General features: G+C 45.2%; 1 protein-coding gene across 1 annotated transcript in view; it reads right to left on the minus strand.

Annotated features, from left to right (window-relative positions):
• The window catches only part of LOC126484964 (uncharacterized), a 183,465-nt gene extending 160,776 nt beyond the window's left edge, over positions 1-22,689 (minus strand). Inside the window, exon 1 of the mRNA XM_050108566.1 lies at positions 22,452-22,689. Coding sequence (XP_049964523.1) covers positions 22,452-22,689 — 238 coding nt within the window. The remainder of the gene's footprint in view (positions 1-22,451) is intronic.
• Between the last annotated feature and the right edge of the window lie 1,108 nt (positions 22,690-23,797).

Genomic DNA, 23,797 nt, shown 5'->3' on the forward strand with positions numbered 1-23,797 from the left:
TCTAGGGGACTGATGACCTCAGCAGTTAAGTCCCATAGTGTTCAGAGCCATTTTGAACAGGCAGGCGTGTAATGAATACCGCAGTACGTCACGAGTTAACCGACAAGGAATCACAGCAAGACGCGTGGGGTCATAGCATATCGGAGATTATACAAGAATTATGGTTTTGAGGTCAACAGTGACTAGAGTACATCTTCAGTCACGCAGAGGCAATGTTTCCACCCGCGTAAGCCACAGCACACAGCGATCACAAGCATTTGGCGATCGGCCTGAGCGGAGCTATATGGGGTGATCGTCGATCTACTGTCTGTCAGATAGCCGCCGATTTTCAAGCGGAGCGTAAGGAATCCATTCATACCAGAACTGTACGGAGCCAGATGCAGCGGATAGGCCTCAGCAGACGACGGATGAAGTCACATACTGTGCCGCCTTCCCCTGACTATCGGTTACTCATATACATAGATCACCAAGAGTTATGCATCACCCCTTTTTTCCGAAACTGATGGCACAGAAAACAAAAACTGGCTCTGGGACATGCGTATCTATTCATTTTCAAAGTGTACACATCACCAAACAAAACAAACAAACATTTGTGTAACGACAAAACAGTCCGTATCCCGTAGAGGTTTTTCACAACGCCTATACGTGCTGGAAGTTGTACCCGTGGTCTAGGGGTAGCGTCTTTGATTCATAATCAAAACGTCTTCGGTCCCGGATTCGATCCCCGCCACTGCCTAAATTTTGATAAATAATCAGCATTGGCGGCCGAAGACTTCCGGCATAAGAAGTCAGCCTCATTCTGCCAACGGCCTTGTCAAAGAGAGCGGAGGAGCGGATACAGGTTCAGGGCACTCTCTTGTCCTAGGGGTGGGAAATTGTCCCTAAAGGCGGAAGAATCAGCAATGATCAACGACATGAGGATGCAGAAGGCAATGGAAACCACTGCATTAAAGACACGTAACGTGTATCCACAGGACATGTGGCCTGTAATTGAAGAAGTGTCATGATGATCTCTCCATTGGCAAAAGATTCCGGAATAGTCCCCCATTCGGATCTCCGGGAGGGGACTGCCAAGGGGGAGGTTACCATGAGAAAAAGATTGAATAATCAACGAAAGGATAACGTTCTACGAGTCGGGGCGTGGAATGTCAGAAGCTTGAACGTGGTAGAGAAACTAGAAAATCTGAAAAGGGAAATGCAAAGGCTCAATCTAGATATAGTAGGGGTCAGTGAAGTGAAGTGGAAGGAAGACAAGGATTTCTGGTCAGATGAGTATCGGGTAATATCAACAGCAGCAGAAAATGGTACAACAGGTGTAGGATTCGTTATGAATAGGAAGGTAGGGCAGAGGGTGTGTTACTGTGAACATTTCAGTGACCGGGTTGTTCTAATCAGAATCGACAGCAGACCAACACCGACAACGATAGTTGAGGTATACATGCCGACGTCGCAAGCTGAAGATGAACAGATAGAGCAAGTGTATGAGGATATTGAAAGGGTAATACAGTATGTAAAGGGGGACGGAAATCTAATAGTCATGGGCGACTGGAGTGCAGTTGTAGGGGAAGGAGTAGAAGAAAAGGTTACAGAAGAATATGGGCTTGGGACAAGGAATGAAAGAGGAGAAAGACTAATTGAGTTCTGTAACAAGTTTCAGCTAGTAATAGCGAATACCCCGTTCAAGAATCACAAGAGGAGGAGGTATACTTGGAAAAGGCCGGGAGATACGGGAAGATTTCAATTAGATTACATCATGGTCAGACAGAGATTCCGAAATCAGATACTGGATTGTAAGGCGTACCCAGGAGCAGATATAGACTCGGATCACAATATAGTAGTGATGAAGAGTAGGCTGAAGAATCAATCCACAAAGAAGTGGGATACGGAAGTACTAAGGAATGACGAGATACGTTTGAAGTTCTCTAACGCTATAGATACAGCAATAAGGAATAGAGCAGTAGGCAGTACATTTGAAGAGGAATGGACGTCTATAAAAAGGGCCATCACAGAAGTTGGGAAGGAAAACATAGGTACAAAGAAGGTAGCTGCGAAGAAACCATGGGTAACAGAAGAAATACTTCAGTTGATTGATGAAAGGAGGAGGTACAAACATGTTCCGGGAAAATCAGGAATACAGAAATACAAGTCGCTGAGGAATGAAATAAATAGGAAGTGCAGGGAAGCTAAGACGAAATGGCTGCAGGAAAAATGTGAAGACATCGAAAAAGATATGATTGTCGGAAGGATAGACTCAGCATACAGGAAAGTCAAAACAACCTTTGGTGACATTAAAAGCAACGGTGGTAACATTAAGAGTGCAACGGGAATTCCACTATTAAATGCAGAGGAGAGAGCAGATAGGTGGAAAGAATACATTGAAAGCCTCTATGAGGGTGAAGATTTGTCTGATGTGATAGAAGAAGAAACAGGAGTCGATTTAGAAGAGATAGGGGATCCAGTATTAGAATCGGAATTTAAAAGAGCTTTGGAGGACGTACGGTCAAATAAGGCAGAAGGGATAGATAACATTCCATCAGAATTTCTAAAATCATTGGGGGAAGTGACAACAAAACGACTATTCACGTTGGTGTGTAGAGTATATGAGTCTGGCCATATACCATCTGACTTTCGGAAAAGCATCATCCACACAATTCCGAAGACGGCAAGAGCTGACAAGTGCGAGAATTATCGCACAATCAGCTTAACAGCTCATGCATCGAAGCTGCTTACAAGAATAATATACAGAAGAATGGAAAAGAAAATTGAGAATGCGCTAGGTGACGATCAGTTTGGCTTTAGGAAAAGTAAAGGGACGAGAGAGGCAATTCTGACGTTACGGCTAATAATGGAAGCAAGGCTAAAGAAAAATCAAGACACTTTCATAGAATTTGTCGACCTGGAAAAAGCGTTCGACAATATAAAATGGTGCAAGCTGTTCGAGATTCTGAAAAAAGTAGGAGTAAGCTATAGGGAGAGACGGGTCATATACAATATGTACAACAACCAAGAGGGAATAATAAGAGTGGACGATGAAGAACGAAGTGCTCGTATTAAGAAGGGTGTAAGACAAGGCTGTAGCCTTTCGGCCCTACTCTTCAATCTGTACATCGAGGAAGCAATGATGGAAATAAAAGAAAGGTTCAGAAGGGGAATTAAAATACAAGGTGGAAGGATATCAATGATACGATTCGCTGATGACATTGCTATCCTGAGTGAAAGTGAAGAAGAATTAAATGATGTGCTGAACGGAATGAACAGTCTAATGAGTACACAGTATGGTTTGAGAGTAAATCGGAGAAAGACGAAGGCAATGAGAAGTAGTAGATATGAGGACAGCGAGAAACTTAATATCGGGACTGATGGTCACGAAGTCAATGAAGTTAAGGAAAGAGAAGTCTACTAATATCAAATACCGGCCTTAATTTGAGGAAGAAATTTCTGAGGATGTACGTCTGGAGTACAGCATTGTATGGTAGTGAAACATGGACTGTGGGAAAACCGGAACAGAAGAGAATCGAAGCATTTGAGATGTGGTGCTATAGACGAATGTTGAAAATTAGGTGGACTGATAAGGTAAGGAATGAGGAGGTTCTACGCAGAATCGGAGAGGAAAGGAATATGTGGAAAACACTGATAAGGAGAAGGGACAGGATGATAGGACATCTGCTAAGACATGAGGGAATGACTTCCATGGTACTAGAGGGAGCTATAGAGGGCAAAAACAGTATAGGAAGACAGAGGTTGGAATACGTCAGGCAAATAATTGAGGACGTAGGTTGCAAGTGCTACTCTGAGATGAAGAGGTTAGCACAAGAAAGGAATTCGTGGCGGGCCGCATCAAACCAGTCAGTAGACTGATGACAAAAAAAAAAAAAATACGTGCTGGGGACGACGTCTTGCTGGGATGCAGGCGTGAATCCGTCGTATCAAGCCACTGATGAGACCATCAAGCCAGCCCTAGTCCAGATCATCCCACTCTTCCATGGCGAAGTCGCGCAAAGTACGTGGCCGCTGTCGACGTCCAAAACCAGCTATTTTCAATAGATCCCACACCTGTGTGATTAGATTCACGTCTGGGGAACAGGCAGGCCATTGCATTCTCGAGATCTTAGTTTACTGAAGGAGCGTGTTCACGAGAACAGCACGGTGGGCGCCCGAGTTACCTTTCTTCAAGATAATATTGTCACCACAATGCTAGAGATGATGTCCCCACTATTGGTTGCAGATCTCGTTCTGGTATCGTAGAGCAGCGGAATCGCCCTCAACAACCACGGGAAGTTTACGGTGGTCCAATGTAACGTCACCCAAAACATCATTCCACCGCCTGCTTCTTGCCCATGTCCGACACAGGCATTAGATATTACCGGGTTGTCTCCAAACACGTTGTCTCAACACACGTTGTCTGCGATTATCACGGCACAAACATATCTGAGTTTCGTGCGTAAACAACACCCGACGTCATTCCGGGGCCTTCATTCTGCATGATTTCCTGCCCATCTATAACGAAGTCTATGGTGGTGTGGTGTACGACGTGGTGGTCGTCACGGTCGTCGGGAAACCAGATTCGCACCTTGCAATCATCTCCTAACAGTTTTATGCGATACATGACGTCCTGCAGTCTCTTCGCGAGCCAAAGTCAATTTTGGAATACTCGGCCCACGTTCCTAGGACTCAAAAGTCCTACTTATTGACCATCCTGTGCACATGTCGAACGCACAGCCTGTGCGGTGTAACTCCTCAACACCACCAGTCAATTGGAGCCAATTCGAGCAACACCCTTGGTTACAAGCCTTCTGCGCGTAACGTGATGATGTGGACCCAATCATCGGTCGCGATTGCCTATCGTGGCGCGACGGATGCTCACTCTACTGTTCCACAGACGTATCTAATGCGTCTCTACTGTTGCTTTACGTTCAACTGAAATGCTCCAATCCATTTAAGTGCAGCTTTCTACCCGTAGTTGCCGCTAACGGTAACCGTGCATATGTTTACGAACAATACCAGGGATGACCTTCGGATCGCTTACACAAACAGTCGTAATAGAAGCACACCTGCATGACATATCTGGGATATGCAACACTTTTCTTGATGTGTGCAGTTACCGTCGGCAAGTAGTAACTGTAACAGCCTGTAGCAACCAACAGCAGGGGATGTGACCCAGTAGGACTCACATTCAAGACGTTTCCTCAGCCGTATTTGTATAAACCGAGCTCGTACAAAGTCTCCAACGATCTCGTCGACGACGCGATGTTAATTCTAATCTTCCTGTTTTTCGGTTAAATAATAGGAGAGAGAACAGTTCTCTGGAACTCCAGCCACACGCGACGAAGGTTGAGTAGAACCAAGTCTACTGATCGGTGCTTTCTACCGTTTAAGTACTCAGCTACTGAGCTCGAAATAAGACTGTGTTTTAACACATCATGTGTTTACACGATTAGAAGGTATCTATCAGAATACATAATTACGTCACAGTAGTGTCACTTATATGGAGTGCAATCTGTATGAACTAGCTGTTTTAATATTTGTGTACGGAGAAAATATCGGGGCGAAAGGGAAGTTATATCGAATCACATACACTCGCAGGGGCCGAACAAAATATCCGTAGTTTAACCTACGGTTTATAATTTTTTTTCTTAAAAATCTTTGAAGTCTGTGACTGTATTGTAAAGTTACGGAATAATTTCTACCGCTTCAGTCACTTGTTACTACTATTTAACTAGCGCCACGTATTTCGGCAGCACGCTGCCATCATCACGTGCATCTATCGAAAAATTACCCTGTACGGAAATATATATTTATTTTAGTGTGTACCTTAGCAGAAACATCGGACAGTTTTAGCTTAAAGCCGAAGAAACACTAGTGAAAGTGAGTTCTACAATCATCTATGCATCTTACTTTTTATCTTGTGGAAAACAGAAATGTGTAGCGTATAGTAGTCATAAGAAACATTATTGCTAACAAATCTATTTCATAACCAAGTAGCACTGTCATTACGTGAAATACTGAGCACAGTTTCAGATAGACTGTAAACAATTTCAGGCAAAATGGCCAATGAATAAGCTTAAATGCTACCACCTTACTCTGAAGTCCTTTTCGAGGGTGTGCTCAACCATTCGAGGCAGCTAAGACACATAACTTCTTTTTGCAGAAATCTAGAGCTCGGGTGTTCTTTGTTTGATCGTTCATAATTAACGACTAATCCACAACGACGTCGTTAGACATGAGGTATAAGCTCAGGCGGGCAATGACATGTGCGGGAATGTACCACACAGGATTTTGCAAACTTACTTAACTCCGGCAAATCTAAATACCAAGTCGTGAGTAGGATTCAGACCAGACTCCTCATAATTACGAGATCATTCTGTGCTTCGTTGCTGCACCATCTGGTTCTGTAGTTTGGGCGTCATCACATCATACACGTATGCACCTGTCTTTTATCCAGCATGTAGACCACGTCGTACCAAGTGAAGATCATTACATTCATCTCCAGTCGGTCTCTTTCCTTCTAGCTGTATGGAGGAAGGTGAGTTCGTGTACCTGGGGACTGTAAATCGACTGTTCGTATTTCGCACTTATTTTGAGTAAAGCTTTTAATGAACCAGCGCTCTAGCTTGCGAGACAGGCGATCGAATCCAAATGGCGGATTAACGACCGTTAGCTGGTACCTTGGCTGGCCGGAGCGTGGTTTTTAGGCGGTTTCCACGCTCGTTTAGGCAAGTGCTTGGCTGGTCCCCAAATTCTGCTTCAGAGAATACGATACACAGACAGTTGCAATGCGATTCACAGACAGGTGGCGCACACGACTCCCCTCTCTTAGGTTACCTTAGCGACTGGGATGTCAGGGAGGGTATACGGCCACGAGGCTCAATAATAAAAATAAAAATTTGCCAAATCCCGATAAAAGTGGATAAGCTGGCCGGTGTGGCCGAGCGGTTCCTGGCGCTTCAGTCTGGAACCGCGCGACCGTAGCGGTCGCGCGACCGCTACGGTCACATGTTCGAATCTTGCCTCGAGCATGGATGTGTGTGATGTCCTTAGGTTAGTTAGGTTTAAGTAGTACTAAGTTCTAGGGGACTGATGACCTCAGATGTTAAGTCCCATAGTGCTCAGAGCCATTTGAACCATTTTTAAAAGTGGTTACCGTACTAGACGGTATAAACTACACAGGAGAGAAAGAAAGGTTGTCGAATAACAAAGGGGCTAGAGAAACCACAGTGATACAGAGAGAAACAATGAACTACGATGCAGTTTCTGTTACTCGTCTGGAGACTACAGCCACACAAATCGCGTGTTCCTTCGAAGGACAGTGAATTGCAAAATGCTGTGAAAAAGTTTTGATTGACTTGCTACCTCAGGTATTCAATTTCCAACGATTAAAAATTATCTACATGTAAAAAGAGATGTTAAATGATGAGATCTTAATTACGTGTAAAATTTGCTATTGTCTAGGTGCGCCACAAATACGGAATCATAAGCTGATCGAGAAATACACTTCGAAATGTTCTGTGTTGACTTTAAACAAAAATGTTGGTTTATTTTCTATTGTTATGCTCTCCCTTGCTCTATAATGGAAGGAAAGAAAGACGATTTAAAGTATCGTCGACGTCGAAGTCATTGGAGACGGAGCACGAGCTGACATTGGAAAATTATACAGACTGAGTCCTTAAAATGAAACACCCCATCATTCTTCTTAAGTGATTTAGGGAGATCACAGAAACCCTACATGAGGATGGACGGCAGGGGATTTGAATTCGAGTCCAGTGTGATGAACACTGCCATAGTCATCTCGCTCGGTCCTTGCCCTACAAAATGGTTCAAATGGCTCTGAGCACCATGGGACTTAACATCTGAGGTCATCATTCCCCTAGAACTTAGAACTACTTAATAAACCTAACGAACCTAAGGACATCACACACATCCATGCCCGAGGCAGGATTCGAATCTGCGACCGTAAGCAGCAACGTTGTTCCGGACTAAAGCGCCTAGAACCGCTCAGCCACAGCGCCCGGCCCTTGCATTACAAAATCGTCTTTGGAGATAAGGGCAAATCTAGCAGATGCTTCAAGTGGGATAACGAGAGAGACGACCAAGGTAACATCTGACACTATTCCTTGTACAATGACAGAAAAAACTCACAACACCAAAAATAACTAACGTAGAGCAATGAAATTTCAGGCATGTGTTTGTCTAGGTTACATATTTAAGTGTCTAACATTGAAAGATCACAGGATAACGTAAGCGCGAGATAAGCAATTGCAAATGTGGAATGCTGCTACCGTAGTAATAGATGTAACCGCCAAAATGTTGAATGCAAGCATGCAAACGTGCATGCATTATGTTGTAGAGGTGTCTGATGTCAGTTTGTGGGATGAAGTTACATGTCAGTTGCACTTGGCCTGTCAATACAAGGACGGTTAATACTGTTTGTGGATGACGCTGGAGTTGTCCTCCGATGTTGTCCCATATGTGCTCGACTGGAGACAGATCTGGCCATCGAGCAGGCGAGAGAAACACGTCGACACTCTATAGAGCATGTCGGCTTACAACAGCTGTATGTGGCGAGCGTTATTCTGTTGGAAAACATCTCCTGAAATGTAGTTCATGAACGACAGCACAACAGGTCGAATCACGAGACTGACGTACAAATTTGCAACCAGACTGCGTCGGATAACCACGAGAGCGCTCCCGCTGGCATACGAAGTTGCACCCCAGTCCGTAACTCCAGCTGCAGTTCCAGTGTGTCAGCACACAGACAGGTTGGTTGCAGGCCTTTAACTGGCCTCCTCCTAACCAACACACGACCACCACTGACACCGAGGCAGAACTAGCTTCCATCATCACAAAACACAACAGATCTTCACCCTGCCCTCCGATGAGCTTTCGCTTGCCACCACTGGTGTCACAAAGGGCGGTGGTTTGTGGTCAGCGGAATGCACTCTGTAGGGGGTCTGCCTCGGAGCTGTCCTTGAAGTAATGGATTTGTAACAGTTCGTTTGTCTCTCTGCTGTCCAACTGCTGCTCAAATTGCTGCTGCAGATGCAGTACGACGCCCCAGACCCATAAGCCGAACACGACGCTCTCGGTAGTACTATGTAGAGATGGGTCGTTCGGGAACGGTTCACCAAGATGAACTGAACGAGCGAGCAACGAATTCTAAGGAACAGTCTTTCATAGTTCACTTCGGTCGCGGCTTTCTACTTATAGTACCCGGGAACGGGAAAGGGTCGGTCTCGTTCCCGAACGGCATGTCGGCCGGTCTCGTTCCAGCCTCGGTCCCGTTCCCGTCTGTCTCGGTCTCGGTCTAAATCTCTCTCGGCTGGACTCGTCCTTCTTCGCAGTTCCACTGCCGACTGCTCGTAGTTAGTTCAGTATCGCGTTGTTGTTCGTTTCGTTCGCTTCGCACGCCCATTCTAGTTCTGTTTCAAACCATTTTTGAACTATGAACCTCTGGTTCTTTTCGTATTCTATTCAGCGCCCATGACATGTACTTAAAATGTATTTTATAATTACGTAAATTACATAAAAATTACGTGGTATGTAATACATACATCTTTTCAGGTAACAAAACGGCGTATCAGCTTACTTCACTATTTCGATAAACAGCAGAAGAAATACTTGTAACAAGGCAAGATTTTTTTGTAATTACACATGCAAAGGACGTCGGCAGGGCACACACGAGTGGCCATTTTCCGTCTTTTTTTGATCCAAGGTAAAAGAGCATGTTCATTGTTATCGAAGGCAGATCGGCTTACAACCGAATGAAGCCCACGCTTCGTAATCGAGAGTATGGTGTCACATTTTGTACAGAGAATTTGATAACTCCTACAATATTATTTCAGTGGTACAGGGCGGCGAACGAAAAATCGGTCCCGAGTACTAGACTGCTCATTGTCGCTTACCAATCGTCATCTCTTGTTTCGAAGTTGTTTGCATTTGCTTCTATGTTATTTCTTCGCTGCCTAATTATTACATGTTTATCTATTCTGCTCTTAGCGGTCAACAAATCGTACTAAATTGGCGAGCAGTCTGTACTCGGGGCTGGTTTTTCGTCCGCCACGTTACATTACTTCACTGCGATCGGCCACAAAACGCTACATTTGGCTAAACGAGATGTTTTACAGAATCACGAAAATTACAAGTGTGTGAGAATTCTGTTACGAATAAAAACTCTACTCCAGGGGGAAGACAAGTGCCCCCTCTTTGCGCCTTCCGTCTTCAGTCACCTATGCTACAAATTTTCAATTTTTCATAAGAACCAAATACGAAGTACAATGAACGGTTCCCAAAAAAGAGCGATCACCAGTGAACTAGTTCCCAAGGATGAACGAGTTTGTCCATCCCTAGTACCATGTAGTCGACCAGGGTCCTGAGTGAACTAGTTCCCAAGGATGAACGAGTTTGTCCATCCCTAGTACCATGTAGTCGACCAGGGTCCTGTCTCCTTGCGGCCGTACATTGTCGTGACCACCGCCGCCAGCAATCGTGCAGAGTCGCCACATTCCTGCCAAGTCTTACTGCGATATCACGGAAGGAACATCCAGCTTCCCGTGGCCTCATTACACGACCTCGTTCAAACCCAGTGAGGTGCTGATAATGGCAAACTATTTTACATTCCGGGCAAACGCAGCTGTTGAAAGGCATGGTGTCAGGAAGAACTCTGCTCAGCTGATAAAATTTTTGTTTATTAAAACACAATCGGTTTCGCGGCCTAAAGCCGCATCATCAGGTGCAACAACGTTAAAAGATTATAGACATACCCATTGCTCCAAGTTGAAATTTACTATTCAAACCGGCCGTGTTTTAGTAAACAACAATTTTACCACCTGTTATGGCTCTGAGCACTACGGGACTTAACATATGAGGTCATCAGTCCCCTAGAACTTAGAACTACTTAAACCTAACTAACCTAAGGACATCACACACATCCATGCCCGAGGCAGGATTCGAACCTGCGTCCGTAGCGGTCGCGCGGTTCCAGACTGAAGCGCCTACAACCGCTCGGCCACACTGGCCGGCCCACCTGTCAGCGGAGTTCTTTGTAACACCATGCTGATAATGCATCATGTTGATAATGGAGTCTTTGTCGTCTTAAAGGCACTCTTGACTAACATCAACTCACGACTTAAAATCTCACAGGTAACTAATTCTCACGGTCGTTAAAAGTCCGCCCCCGATAGCTGAATGGTCAGCGCGAAAGAATGTCAGTCCTTAGGGCCCGACCTCGATTTCCGGCTGGATCGGAGATTTTCTCCGCTCAGGGACTGGGTGTTGTGTTGTCCTAATCATCACCATTTCATCGCCATCGACGCGGAAGTGGCGTCAAATCGAAAGCCTTGCACCCGGCGAACGGTCTACCCGACGGGAGGCCCTAGCCACACATTTACATTTACGGCCGTTACAGAATGTATTTAAAGCAAACCTTATGGGAGTCCTCATACTGACGCTATTAGCGGCACTCTTATACGATTGGTGCGAAATCTGGATTGACGGCATCTTTCAGACAGAGAGACTTTCGCTTATCTCGCACTACTCCATCTGTGAGTTCGATTTTTCTCGTCATTGTAGGTCCTGGCAAGAGCTGCGACAAATTCCTGAAGCGTTAAGGTATCCACACGGATCAGCGTACACTTTTAATGAGCGAAACACATTTCGGGAAGAGTTAAAAACTGAACTGTATACCTCTGTGAGAACGCTGAAGTAGTCTTCCGTTCAGTTGGAGCAGGACGGGGAAACTAGACAGAAAGCGACCGGTCGTCGCTTGGGGCTGACAGCGTCTCGCAGCCCTCCTCCAGCAAATACAAGCTGTCCCGTTGCCGGTATCGACCTGGCAGGACACAGGGTGCCGCAGAAATAACACTCTATTCGAGGGGTCACGATCTGGCGGACAACTAAAGTGAACGAAGGAAATTTTTCAGTTGCAAGAAGTATAGAGTTTTTCGATCTGCTTTATAGTTAAAACTGCTTAAGTAGCTTTTATACTTAAAATAGTTAGTTTGAAAAATGTTTAATAGCATTTTCCTAAGCCTGCGATATGTAAAAGTAAACTTTTCTGATGTATTGTCCCGTAACAAATCGTCTCCACGTCAAAGCTTCCGTTCCGCTGGTGGGTTAGTACACAGGAGCAATACAGGGTGTTACAAAAAGGTACGGCCAAACTTTCAGGAAACATTCCTCACACACAAATAGAGAAAAGATGTTATGTGGACATGTGTCCGGAAACGCTTAATTTCCATGTTAGAGCTCATTTTAGTTTTGTCAGTATGTACTGTACTTCCTCGAATCACCGCCAGTTGGCCCAATTGAAGGAAGGTAATGTTGACTTCGGTGCTTGTGTTGACATGCGACTCATTGCTCTACAGTACTAGCATCAAGCACATCAGTACGTAGCATCAACAGGTTAGTGTTCATCACGAACGTGTTTTTGCAGTCAGTGCAATGTTTACAAATGCGGAGTTGGCAGATGCCCATTTGATGTATGGATTAGCACGGGGCAGTAGCCGTGGCGTGGTACGTTTGTATCGAGACAGATTTCCAGAACGAAGGTGTCCCGACAGGAAGACGTTCGAAGTAATTGATCGGCGTCTTAGGGAGCACGGAGCATTCCAGCCCATGACTCGAGACTGGGGAAGACCTAGAACGACGAGAACACCTGCAATGGACTAGGCAATTCTTCGTGCAGTTGACGATAACCCTAATGTCAGCGTCAGGGAAGTTGCTGCTGTACAAGGTAACGTTGACCACGTCACTGTATGGAGAGTGCTACGGGAGAACCAGTTGTTTCCGTACCATGTACAGCGTGTGCAGGCACTATCAGCAGCTGATTGGCCTCCACGGGTACACTTCTGCGAATGGTTCATCCAACAATGTGTCAGTCCTCATTTCAGTGCAAATGTTCTCTTTACGGATGAGGCTTCATTCCAACGTGATCAAATTGTAAATTTTCACAATCAACATGTGTGGGCTGACGAGAATCCGCACGCAATTGTGCAATCACGTCATCAACACAGATTTTCTGTGAACGTTTGGGCAGGCGTTGTTGGTGATGTCTTGATTGGGCACCATGTTCTTCCACCTACGCTCAATGGAGCACGTTATGATGATTTCATACGGGATACTCTACCTGTGCTGCTAGAACATGTGCCTTTATAAGTACGACACAACATGTGGTTCATGCACGATGGAGCTCCTGCACATTTCAGTCGAAGTGTTCGTACGCTTCTCAACAACAGATTCGGTGACCGATGGATTGGCAGAGGCGGACCAATTCCATGGCCTCCACGCTCTCCTGACCTCAATCTTCTTGACTTTCATTTATGGGGGCATTTGAAAGCTCTTGTCTACGCAACCCCGGTACCAAATGTAGAGATTCTTCGTGCTCGTATTGTGGACGGCTGTGATATATTCGCCACTCTCCAGGGCTGTATCGGCGCATCAGGAATTCCATGCGACGGAGGGTGGATGCATGTATCCTCGCTAACGGAGGACATTTTGATCATTTCCTGTAACAAAGTGTTTGAAGTCACGCTGGTACGTTCTGTTGCTGTGTGTTTCCATTCCATAATTAATGTGATTTGAAGAGAAGTAATAAAATGAGCTCTAACATGGAAAGTAAGCGTTTCCGGACAAATGTCCACATAACATATTTTCTTTCTTTGTGTGTGAGGAATGTTTCCTGAAAGTTTGGCCGTACGTTTTTGTAACACCCAGTATATGAGGCACTCAAGAAGGTGCTTCAGAAAAATATCTAATCAGAGGGGGCAAAACCTAAAGATTCAGAAATTTTGAAGAACGACGCTCGATAACAGCTGACAAGATTTGAGAGTCTGTCTCATTAAATTGTACTACGTAATATGGCAGTGGTCCTTGGAGTACAGAGTTATTACAGTAATTCTTCCGGTACAAGAAACTCCAAGTGCAGGTTATGTACCGGGTGTTTCTAAAATGACCGGTATATTTGAAACGGCAATAAAAACTAAACGAGCAGCGATAGAAATACACCGTTTGTTGCAATATGCTTGGGACAACAGTACATTTTCAGGCGGACAAACTTTCGAAATTACAGTAGTTACAATTTTCAACAACAGATGGCGCTGCAAGTGATGTGTAAGATATAGAAGACAACGCAGTCTGTGGGTGCGCCATTCTGTACGTCATCTTTCTGCTGTAAGCGTGTGCTGTTCACAACGTGCAAGTGTGCTGTAGACAACATGGTTTATTCCTTAGAACAGAGGATTTTTCTGGTGTTGGAATTCCACCGCCTAGAACACAGTGTTGTTGCAACAAGACGAAGTTTTCAACGGAGGTTTAATGTAACCAAAGGACCGAAAAGCGATACAATAAAGGATCTGTTTGAAAAATTTCAACGGACTGGGAACGTGACGGATGAACGTGCTGGAAAGGTAGGGCGACCGCATACGGCAACCATAGAGGGCAACGCGCAGCTAGTGCAGCAGGTGATCCAACAGCGGCCTCGGGTTTCCGTTCGCCGTGTTGCAGCTGCGGTCCAAATGACGCCAACTTCCACGTATCGTCTCATGCGGCAGAGTTTACACCTCTATCCATACAAAATTCAAACGCGGCAACCCCTCAGTGCCGCTACCATTGCTGCACGAGAGACATTCGCTAACGATATAGTGCACAGGATTGATGACGGCGATATGCGTGTGGGCAGCATTTGGTTTACTGACGAAGCTTATTTTTACCTGGACGGCTTCGTCAATAAACAGAACTGGCGCATATGGGAAACCGAAAAGCCCCATGTTGCAGTCCCATCGTCCCTGCATCCTCAAAAAGTACTGGTCTGGGCCGCCATTTCTTCCAAAGGAATCATTGGCCCATTTTTCAGATCCGAAACGATTACTGCATCACGCTATCTGGACTCTTCGTGAATTTGTGGCGGTACAAACTGCCTTAGACGACACTGCGAACACCTCGTGGTTTATGCAAGATGGTGCCCGGCCACATCGCACGGCCGACGTCTTTAATTTCCTGAATGAATATTTCGATGATCGTGTAATTGCTTTGGGCTATCCGAAACATACAGGAGGCGGCGTGGATTGGCCTCCCTATTCGCCAGACATGAACCCCTGTGACTTCTTTCTGTGGGGACACTTGAAAGACCAGGTGTACCGCCAGAATCCAGAAACAATTGAACAGCTGAAGCAGTACATCTCATCTGCATGTGAAGCCATTCCGCCAGACACGTTGTCAAAGGTTTCGGGTAATTTCATTCAGAGACTACGCCATATTATTGCTACGCATGGTGGATATGTGGAAAATATCGTACTATAGAGTTTCCCAGACCGCAGCGCCATCTGTTGTTGAAAATTGTAACTACTGTAATTTCGAAAGTTTGTCTGCCTGTAAATGTACTGTTGTCCCAAGCATATTGCAACAAACGGTGTATTTCTATCGCTGCTCGTTTAGTTTTTATTGCCGTTTCAAATATATCGGTCATTTTTGAAACACCCTGTAAGTAGTCTCGATGTCGGCAAACTTCTGCTGGCCAATGTGTTCGGCAAAGCGCTTCCGCTCTGGTTGGGCGAGGTCGAAGCCTGAATACCTCACATCGTGAAACGTCGCCAAGTCACGGCAGGCAAACAAACATCCAGCCGCGCCATGCCCGCCGCGTGCTACAGGCAGCACTACTGTAAACAACGTGTTGTGACGGCGCTTCCGCAGCTAAGTGGCGCTCAATGGGCAGGTTAGGCGCAGTGGTACCACTGTCATGATGTGACGGCTGACCTAGCTTACATTGGTATAAAGATCAGAAGTGTGCTAAATGGCGGTACACAGGGATCTCGAAAAGCTGAGGAGGTCTCTGTGGTTGGCGATGACCAACATCACATTAGAGAACCTTCAGGTGAATCAAATACGTGTGGTAACTTGAATGAAGGCTGAGAAGCTCCGTGACGAGACTTCACGCACAAAGTGATTGATTAGTTAGGAGCCAAATAACTCGCCTTTTCAAGTAAAAGTGCTAGCGCCACAGTTACTAGTCAGTTATTCGCAGACCGCAATAACATATTTCATTTTCCACACGCAACAATAAAAAGTAATTCTGCCAGTCAAATGTTTCCGAATAATCTCTCCTTTCCAGTCAAATGTTTCTGAATAATCCCTCCTTTACATGATATAATAAAGTATTTGACGATTAAGCAGCATAAATACAGACAGACCTAAGAAGTTAACATACAGTTATGTAAGTGGATGACATTCGCAGCGCAAAGAAAAAAGCAAACACAACGTAAACAAGCAGAAAACAAATTGGTCGTTCAGCCTGAGGTGATCTATTGTGACACAAACAATGAATGCCCTAAAGTGATCGTCGAAAATCTATTTCAACTGGCTGTAAATTATGAGATTGTGTCCCATTCACCAAATAGATGAATAACCGTAGGTTACTGAACCGTCGCAAAATTTTCAATTGCAGTTTACACCAATTCGCGGTTCCGGTCAATTTGGTATTGTCAGCAAAGGGTGTAAAACCGGAAATTTTCTATTTGTTTGTACGTGACATACCGCTGGAGAACTTACAATTGTAATTAACTAGTCCATAAACTATAAATTACGACTTCCTTTGAATAAAATATAGAGTAGTAAAACTTACTATGGTTTAGTAACAAAGTAACAATTTTCCCTCGTTCGTGTTCTAGGGATAAATCAGTTGCCTAGCGTACATTATTTTAACTTCTTTCGTGGCTAACATTCAAGCAATTACTTGCTATTTGAGAATGAAAACGCTTCGAGTCACTTTCCTAGCATTAACTTCCCGACGAGTTCGAAGAACTATTACATCTTCAGTGACGATTATCTGGCATTGTACATCTGTTGGATCACAGGGCTTACTTCTGCAACTTTTACAAAAAATATGTATTATAAACAATGAAAGCCCCGGGTTATGAAAAAATCATCCAAAATCATGAAAAACTTTAGAACGCTGCTTACATTTAATAAGTTTGCACATTTCAAGTTCTCGGAACCAGACATACCCCATTACACCTACTCAATGTAACTGGAATTCGCAAAATACCAAAGCTAGTGCATAGCAAATTCGCATTCCAGCAGTTATAAAATACTTCATTACTGCCACCGGTGACGCAGTCATAATTCTTCGAAACATCTTTGGCAGTAAACGATTACAAAAGTGGCAGGCAGATTATCTATTATGAAATGTGTTTTATCTACAGTTACAGGCTCTCACACACCCGCCAGCCGGCCGGAGTAGCAGAGCGGTTCTAGGCGCTACAGTCTGGAATCTCGCGACCGCTACGGTGGCAAGTTCGAATCCTGCCTCGGGCATGAATGTGTGTGATGTCCTTAGGTTAGTTAGGTTTAAGTAGTTCTAAGTTCTAGGGGACTGATGACCTCAGATGTTAACTCCCATAGTGCTTAGAGCCATTTGAACCATCTACGCCAGAAATGAAAGGCAACAACTCCATAAACTGAAAATTAGCCAAAGGTCTGTATTAATTATTTTCCTCAAAACCTATAGTACCGCTCTTACCTTAAATACGCACGACTCGACGTGTGAACATCGGAGTTAAAGTGGAACGTCGTAAGCCAATAAGCGCAGTAGCAGCATGCAGCACTACTAGGCGCACTGCTGTTGGAACTGCGGTGTAAGACCACAAGGTTACGGACTGAAAGTGAGGCTGTTCCAATGTCGTCAGCAACAGCGAGGATTCCCAGGACGGGGTACAGGTGCGTCGTCACACGGAAGAGTAGCGGAGAGGCTAGGAGGAGAACACGGCAGACGGAGACAGCAAACTTCCGAGTAGCCACGTCTTAGGTTAGCGAAGTGTTCTACAGTGTGTTCTTTACGACTTGAGCTTACGGTGGGAAAATATCATTTCTTCCGCAATGACAGGGAGAATAAACATGTCGTCACATTTCGGAAACCACAGAGTTCTCATCAGTAAAATTCGAAGAGCTGCAAACAGAACGAATGTTTCAATTACAACGCTAAGCAAATGTGTACACACAGAGATGGAAGCCTTGACAAAGTGTGTGGTGGACAGTATTTCTTGGTGGTTGTTGGCTGGTTGATTGATTGATTGATTTGGGAGAGGGGACCAAACACCGAGGTCATTGGTCCCATCAGATTAGGTAAGGATGTGGACAGTTGGCCGTGCCGTTCCAAAGGAACCATACTGGCATTTCCCTGGAGCGATTTAGGGAAATCACGCAAAATCTAAATCAGGATGGCCGGACGCGGGTTTGAACCGTCGTCCTCCAGAATGCGATATCTTGTTGTACCATGTACTAAGGTGTCGTACTGTTCCACTAGCGGATGGAGCATGTGGAAGAACGACTACTTACATTTCTTCATTTCAGTTTTCATTAGTTGCAATTTTGTCTAAATTGTTTCTGCTAAACGAGACGAAAAATAGATGGCAGTCAGCCCAGATAACCGGCTCTTAGAATTTTCCATGTATGTTCTGTGGAATTTTGCGTAATTATCTGATTTTATATTAAGGATATTGATATTCCACCTATGTGCAATTGAATAAAAGCAATTGACGTTTGTGCACATGCTTTTGGCCTCGATTTATCTGAAACTTCTTCAGGGGCCTGAATCGAGTACATATTTTCACTAACATGAAAATCTTCTACAAGAACTGTCAGTTAAAAATGAAAATGTAAGATCTCAAACGGTAGTAAACCCCGCTGTTAATCAGCAGCTATACTTTTAACTTACGTATTCTGACATACTTTTGGGCTGTAAAAGGTCAGATTTAATAATTTTATAATGTTGTACGTAAGTGAATATGCTTCTATCTTTTGGGTCATTGAAGACGCTACAAACAAATTGAGACCGAGCATATTTGTCTAGCTGCACAAAGATTTAATCTAAAAATGGTTCAAATGGCTCTGAGCACTATGGGACTCAACTGCTGTGGTCATTAGTCCCCTAGAACTTAGAACTACTTAAACCTAAGGACATCACACACACCCATGCCCGAGGCAGGATTCGAACCTGCGACCGTAGCAGCAGCGCGGCTCCGGACTGGAGCGCCTAGAACCGCACGGCCACCGCGGCCGGCCAAGATTTAATCTCAAAATCATTATGATAATATAACTAGCAACTAGAGATAGGTAAGTCAACATGATTTAAGACAAATTTGTTCAAGGGCTTTCCAGTTTAGATTAAACAGACTTTTTGCTACACTCTTTTGTCAGTCACGCAAGTCTTTGGACGTACACATTGCTCATTTTTGTACAAAATCAGTCATTCATTAGTCCAACTTTAATGGGAGTAACGTTCTGCTTTAGACCCTTCAATTAAGTGTTTCGTACGGAAATTATTTAGTAGACGAAGTGCAGCTTTTCACAAAACTGCCAATGAATCGGATTTTGCCATTTGTATTACTTACCAATTGCCGACGCGTGGTTATTTCTATTTTAAACCTCTGTCCTGTACCGACACTGAAGTATATGCTTGCCAGAGGCTACCAGTGCATTTTCAGCTCGTTGTTGGCACGGAATTACAGCTGTTACAGCATGGTAGTTGACACAGAGGTAGCAACTGAATGCAACACAGTTGGCAGCTTGCCCACAATGAAGCAGACCCTCTCAGTGCATAAGCACTTTATCTTCTTCAAGCTACGCCTGGTACCAAAACAGAACAGGCATTCGAGGTCAGTCCTGGCGGTGTCTTTGGGTCATTACGACGCATGCGTTGGACAAACCCATCTTCAGAGCCGCAAGTAATTCCGGGTTGCACCGCTAAAACGCAAGTAACAAATATACAACTGCGGAAGTTCCTTTCAGCACTACACACTGAGGCCGGCTTCTACGCAGGAGACGAGAAGTGGGTGTGATAGACTGCACTTTCGTGCGACGGCCGGCCGGTGTAGCCGAGCGGTTCTAGGCGCTTCAGTCTGTAACCGCGCGGCCACTACGGTCGTAGGTTCGAATCCTGCCTCGGGCATGGATGTATGTGATGTCCTTAGTTAGGTTTAAGTAGTTCTAAGTTCTAGGAGACTGATGACCTCCGATGTTAAGTCCCATAGTGCGCAGAGCCATTTGAACCATTTTTTCGTGCGACGCCTGCAGTAGCACACAGTATTCAATGGTCAGAGGCAGTAAGCTCCCAACCACGAATAACAATCAGATAACATTAGCATTACGTGCATAACGCTGCCGTAGCTACCTTTAACATATCTTTTCTTGTGTCTAACAGTTTTCGTTGCACGAAATAACAAATGTTGAGAAAGAAGTTAGAAGTGGAAAGTAACGGTCGTTGGAACAGAATGCAGGAACGACCCTTTCCTGGAACGTAGCCGACATTCGCTTGCAGTGATTCACGAAGAACCACTGAAATACAGGGTAGCTATAACCAAACTTTCGCTACTTGAGCCTGTGTAGCCGGAAAAGCATTTACCGTTTGGGTATCCAGCTGCAGGATTTGCTTTGTTATTAATGTTAGTGTCATGAATTCCCGTTAGGTGCCGGTGCTGGTATGGCGACGTAGGGTTGAAACACAAGCATCAGTGTGCATTAAAGTTGTAGTCAGTCAAGTTGGGTCTGGGCACGGTGAGCAGGGCATTACTCGCAAAGCTGTTTTATCAAAACAAAAGCAACAGTACTGCTGTTCTTCGAGAGTATCGGCGCATTAAACAAATACAGAGAGCGCCTACTTCCGCACCAGGGTTGAGGAACATGATTCGGAAGTTGGAGTTACCTAGTAATTTGGGAATTGCTCCTGGGAGAAGCCGACGGGCAGTTGCACCACAAACTGTTGAAGTTATTGTTGCCGTGGCTGAGAATGCCGAGCGTAGTGTGCGATCTTCAAACAGTGCACGAGCTGTCACAACTCAACATTCCGTGGTCCACCGTTCGAAAAGTGCTGCGAACAATTGTGAAATGGCAATCTTTAGTGCATTTTCAGGCTGTAGCAGATGTAGATGTTCGTCACACTAAGCAACGTTTATAACCTGGAACGTAAAATCGTATGCAGTTAACGAATGGTACTCTCTCATGTGGAAATTAAAATATATTTCTTTCAAAGGTTTAGTCGTTATTTCCCCTCCAGATGTCCTTACAAATGTTTCCACGAAGTTTCATTAACCTGTGATCACTCGTTTTTCACGGGAGTCCTGTCAAGTAGCGAAAGTTTAATTATATGAACTGGAATGACCACATAAGCTTAGTCATACATAAGACTTAGGTTCACTGGTAGGGCGCTGTAAATATGCGCCGGCCGAAGTGACTGCGCGGTTCTAGGCGCTGCAGTCTGGAGCCGCGTGACCGCTACGGTCGCAGGTTAGAATCCTGCCTCGGACATGGATGTGTGTGATGTCCTTAGGTTAGTTAGGTTTAACTAGTTCTAAGTTCTACGGGACTAATGACCTCAGAAGTTGAGTCGCATAGTGCTCAGAGCCATTTGAACAATTTTTTGTAAATATGAAGTCGTCTTCAAATCATGTGTGTCCCATTTTTCTATTTCTCAAGTGTGTGGGACCCATACCAAATAAAACTAACGAAGTATGTAAAGTATACAAAGAATGACGGCACGAATGGTCGCAACTTTGACCCGTGGGAGAGCGTCATCGAAATGTTGAAACGTGAACTGTCAGGCGCTTGAAGATAGACTTCAACCAGTACGAGAAAGCCTACATACAAAGTTTCAAGAACCTTCATCTTCCTACGTATCGCTCCGTTAGGGAGCGTGAGCACAACACTACACTAATTACAGCACAGATGCACATAATAAGTAATTTTTACCGCGCTTCATAAGCAACTAGAACGAGGAGAAACCCCAACACGTTGTAGAATGCAAACTGTCATTTGTCATTCAGTTCGTATTAGTTTGGAGGACGTAGAAAACACTGGTGCCAGCATGGCTGGACAGCGCCTCCAGTTCCGTCGACGTCCAGGTCACTACAGTCGGACAGCCGCTTCAGTTGGTGGCGGACAAAAAAAGACAAGGCATTTAACCATTAATGTGAGGGCCTGTGGTGATTTAGGGATTGCTGGACTGGGATTTAATCCCATACGGAACGAACACGAGTCTCGGAAAATGTGCCAACTCTCTCGATGCGACGTTTTTCCCGTTTGACCAACGGTGATAGCGAATCCAAAAGAAACAGTCTACAGTGGCCTGAATCAAGGTGCAATTTCTCACTTCTTTTATCTTTCAAATTGGTATACCTTGACAACTCAGAGGAGAGAAACTGTGCGCATGTGTGGACTCCTAAGCGAGATAGTACGGCACATCACAGACACTGACGGACGAGCCAATTTGCCCTTGACAAGTCGACATGTAGCACACACTCGACCGGTGGTGACGCAAACTCCACCGAAGGCGACACGTATCGGCAGGCGGTGCAGCGCCGCGCTGTGCTAATTTGGAAGCAGCCGTCCTCGTCCACGGCAGCAGCGCGGCCAGCAAGTCAATGAGCAGAGCAGGGCAGCAGAGGCAGCAGCGGTAGCAGGGCGGCACGTACCGAGGCTTCCACGCACGGGCTGCGCAGGCGGCGGTCGCTCGCGGACTGGCGAGCCGGCCCCTGCCCGCTGGCACACTTTGCGCGGCTGCCGGCGTGGAGGGGGGAGCGGCCGGTGGAGGGGGACGGGAGCCGTGGGGGAGGGGAGGCGTCGCGACGCCGGCCGCGCGTGGGCGCGCCTCGCCGCAACGCCCACACGGCGCCGTATCGCTCGGGTCGCCTCCAGTGACGCCGGCGCCATTCATGCCCAGCGGGGCAGCGCTGCCAAAATCCGCCGGACTGTCCTTTATCATACATCCGGAACAGGCAAATGAATAAACCTGCGTAACACGTTCACGTCGGCGTGGACCACTGACGGCTCACCCCCGGCTCTACCAGTTACGCTCCCAGCCATACATTAACGTATGATGTATGACCTATCAGCCAGGCCCACCCAATAGCTGTGAATAAAATTTTGTGTGACCCTTCAACAAGAGCTTTCTGTACAAATGAGACAATACACAATTTGCGATTCATTTATTATAACATTATTTTAGGCGATCTCTCTTTGCCTTAAAATAATGTTCTCAACAAAAGGACAATACAGGGTGTCCGAAAAAGAATGACCTGATTTTAAATAGTGCTACAGTGCGACGAGAGGAAATTATGCCTCTAACAGTTATAAACATTATCTATTCGACATATGAAAAAACAGTGAAATAAATGTTAATTATTTATACAGGGTGTTACAAAAAGGTACGGCCAAACTTTCAGGAAACATTCCTCACACACAAAGAAAGAAAATATGTTACGTGGACATGTGTCCGGAAACGCTTACTTTCCATGTTAGAGCTCATTTTATTACTTCTCTTCAAATCACATTAATCATGGAATGGAAACACACAGCAACAGAACGTACCAGCGTCACTTCAAACACTTTGTTACAGGAAATGTTCAAAATGTCCTCCGTTAGCGAGGATACATGCATCCACCCTACGTCGCATGGAATCCCTGATGCGCTGATGCAGCCCTGGAGAATGGCGTATTGTATCACAGCTGTCCACAATACGAGCACGAAGAGTCTCTACATTTGGTAGCGGGGTTGCGTAGACAAGAGCTTTCAAAAGTCCCCATAAATGAAAGTCAAGAAGGTTGAGGTCAGGAGAGCGTGGAGGCCATGGAATTGGTCCGCCTCTACCAATCCATCGGTCACCGAATCTGTTGTTGAGAAGCGTACGAACACTTCGACTGAAAAGTGCAGGAGCTCCATCGTGCATGAACCACATGTTGTGTCGTACTTGTAAAGGCACATGTTGTAGCAGCACAGGTAGAGTATCCCGTATGAAATCATGATAACGTGCTCCATTGAG

The sequence above is a fragment of the Schistocerca serialis genome, chromosome 6 (assembly GCF_023864345.2).
Source record: "Schistocerca serialis cubense isolate TAMUIC-IGC-003099 chromosome 6, iqSchSeri2.2, whole genome shotgun sequence".
NCBI lineage: Eukaryota > Metazoa > Arthropoda > Insecta > Orthoptera > Acrididae > Schistocerca > Schistocerca serialis.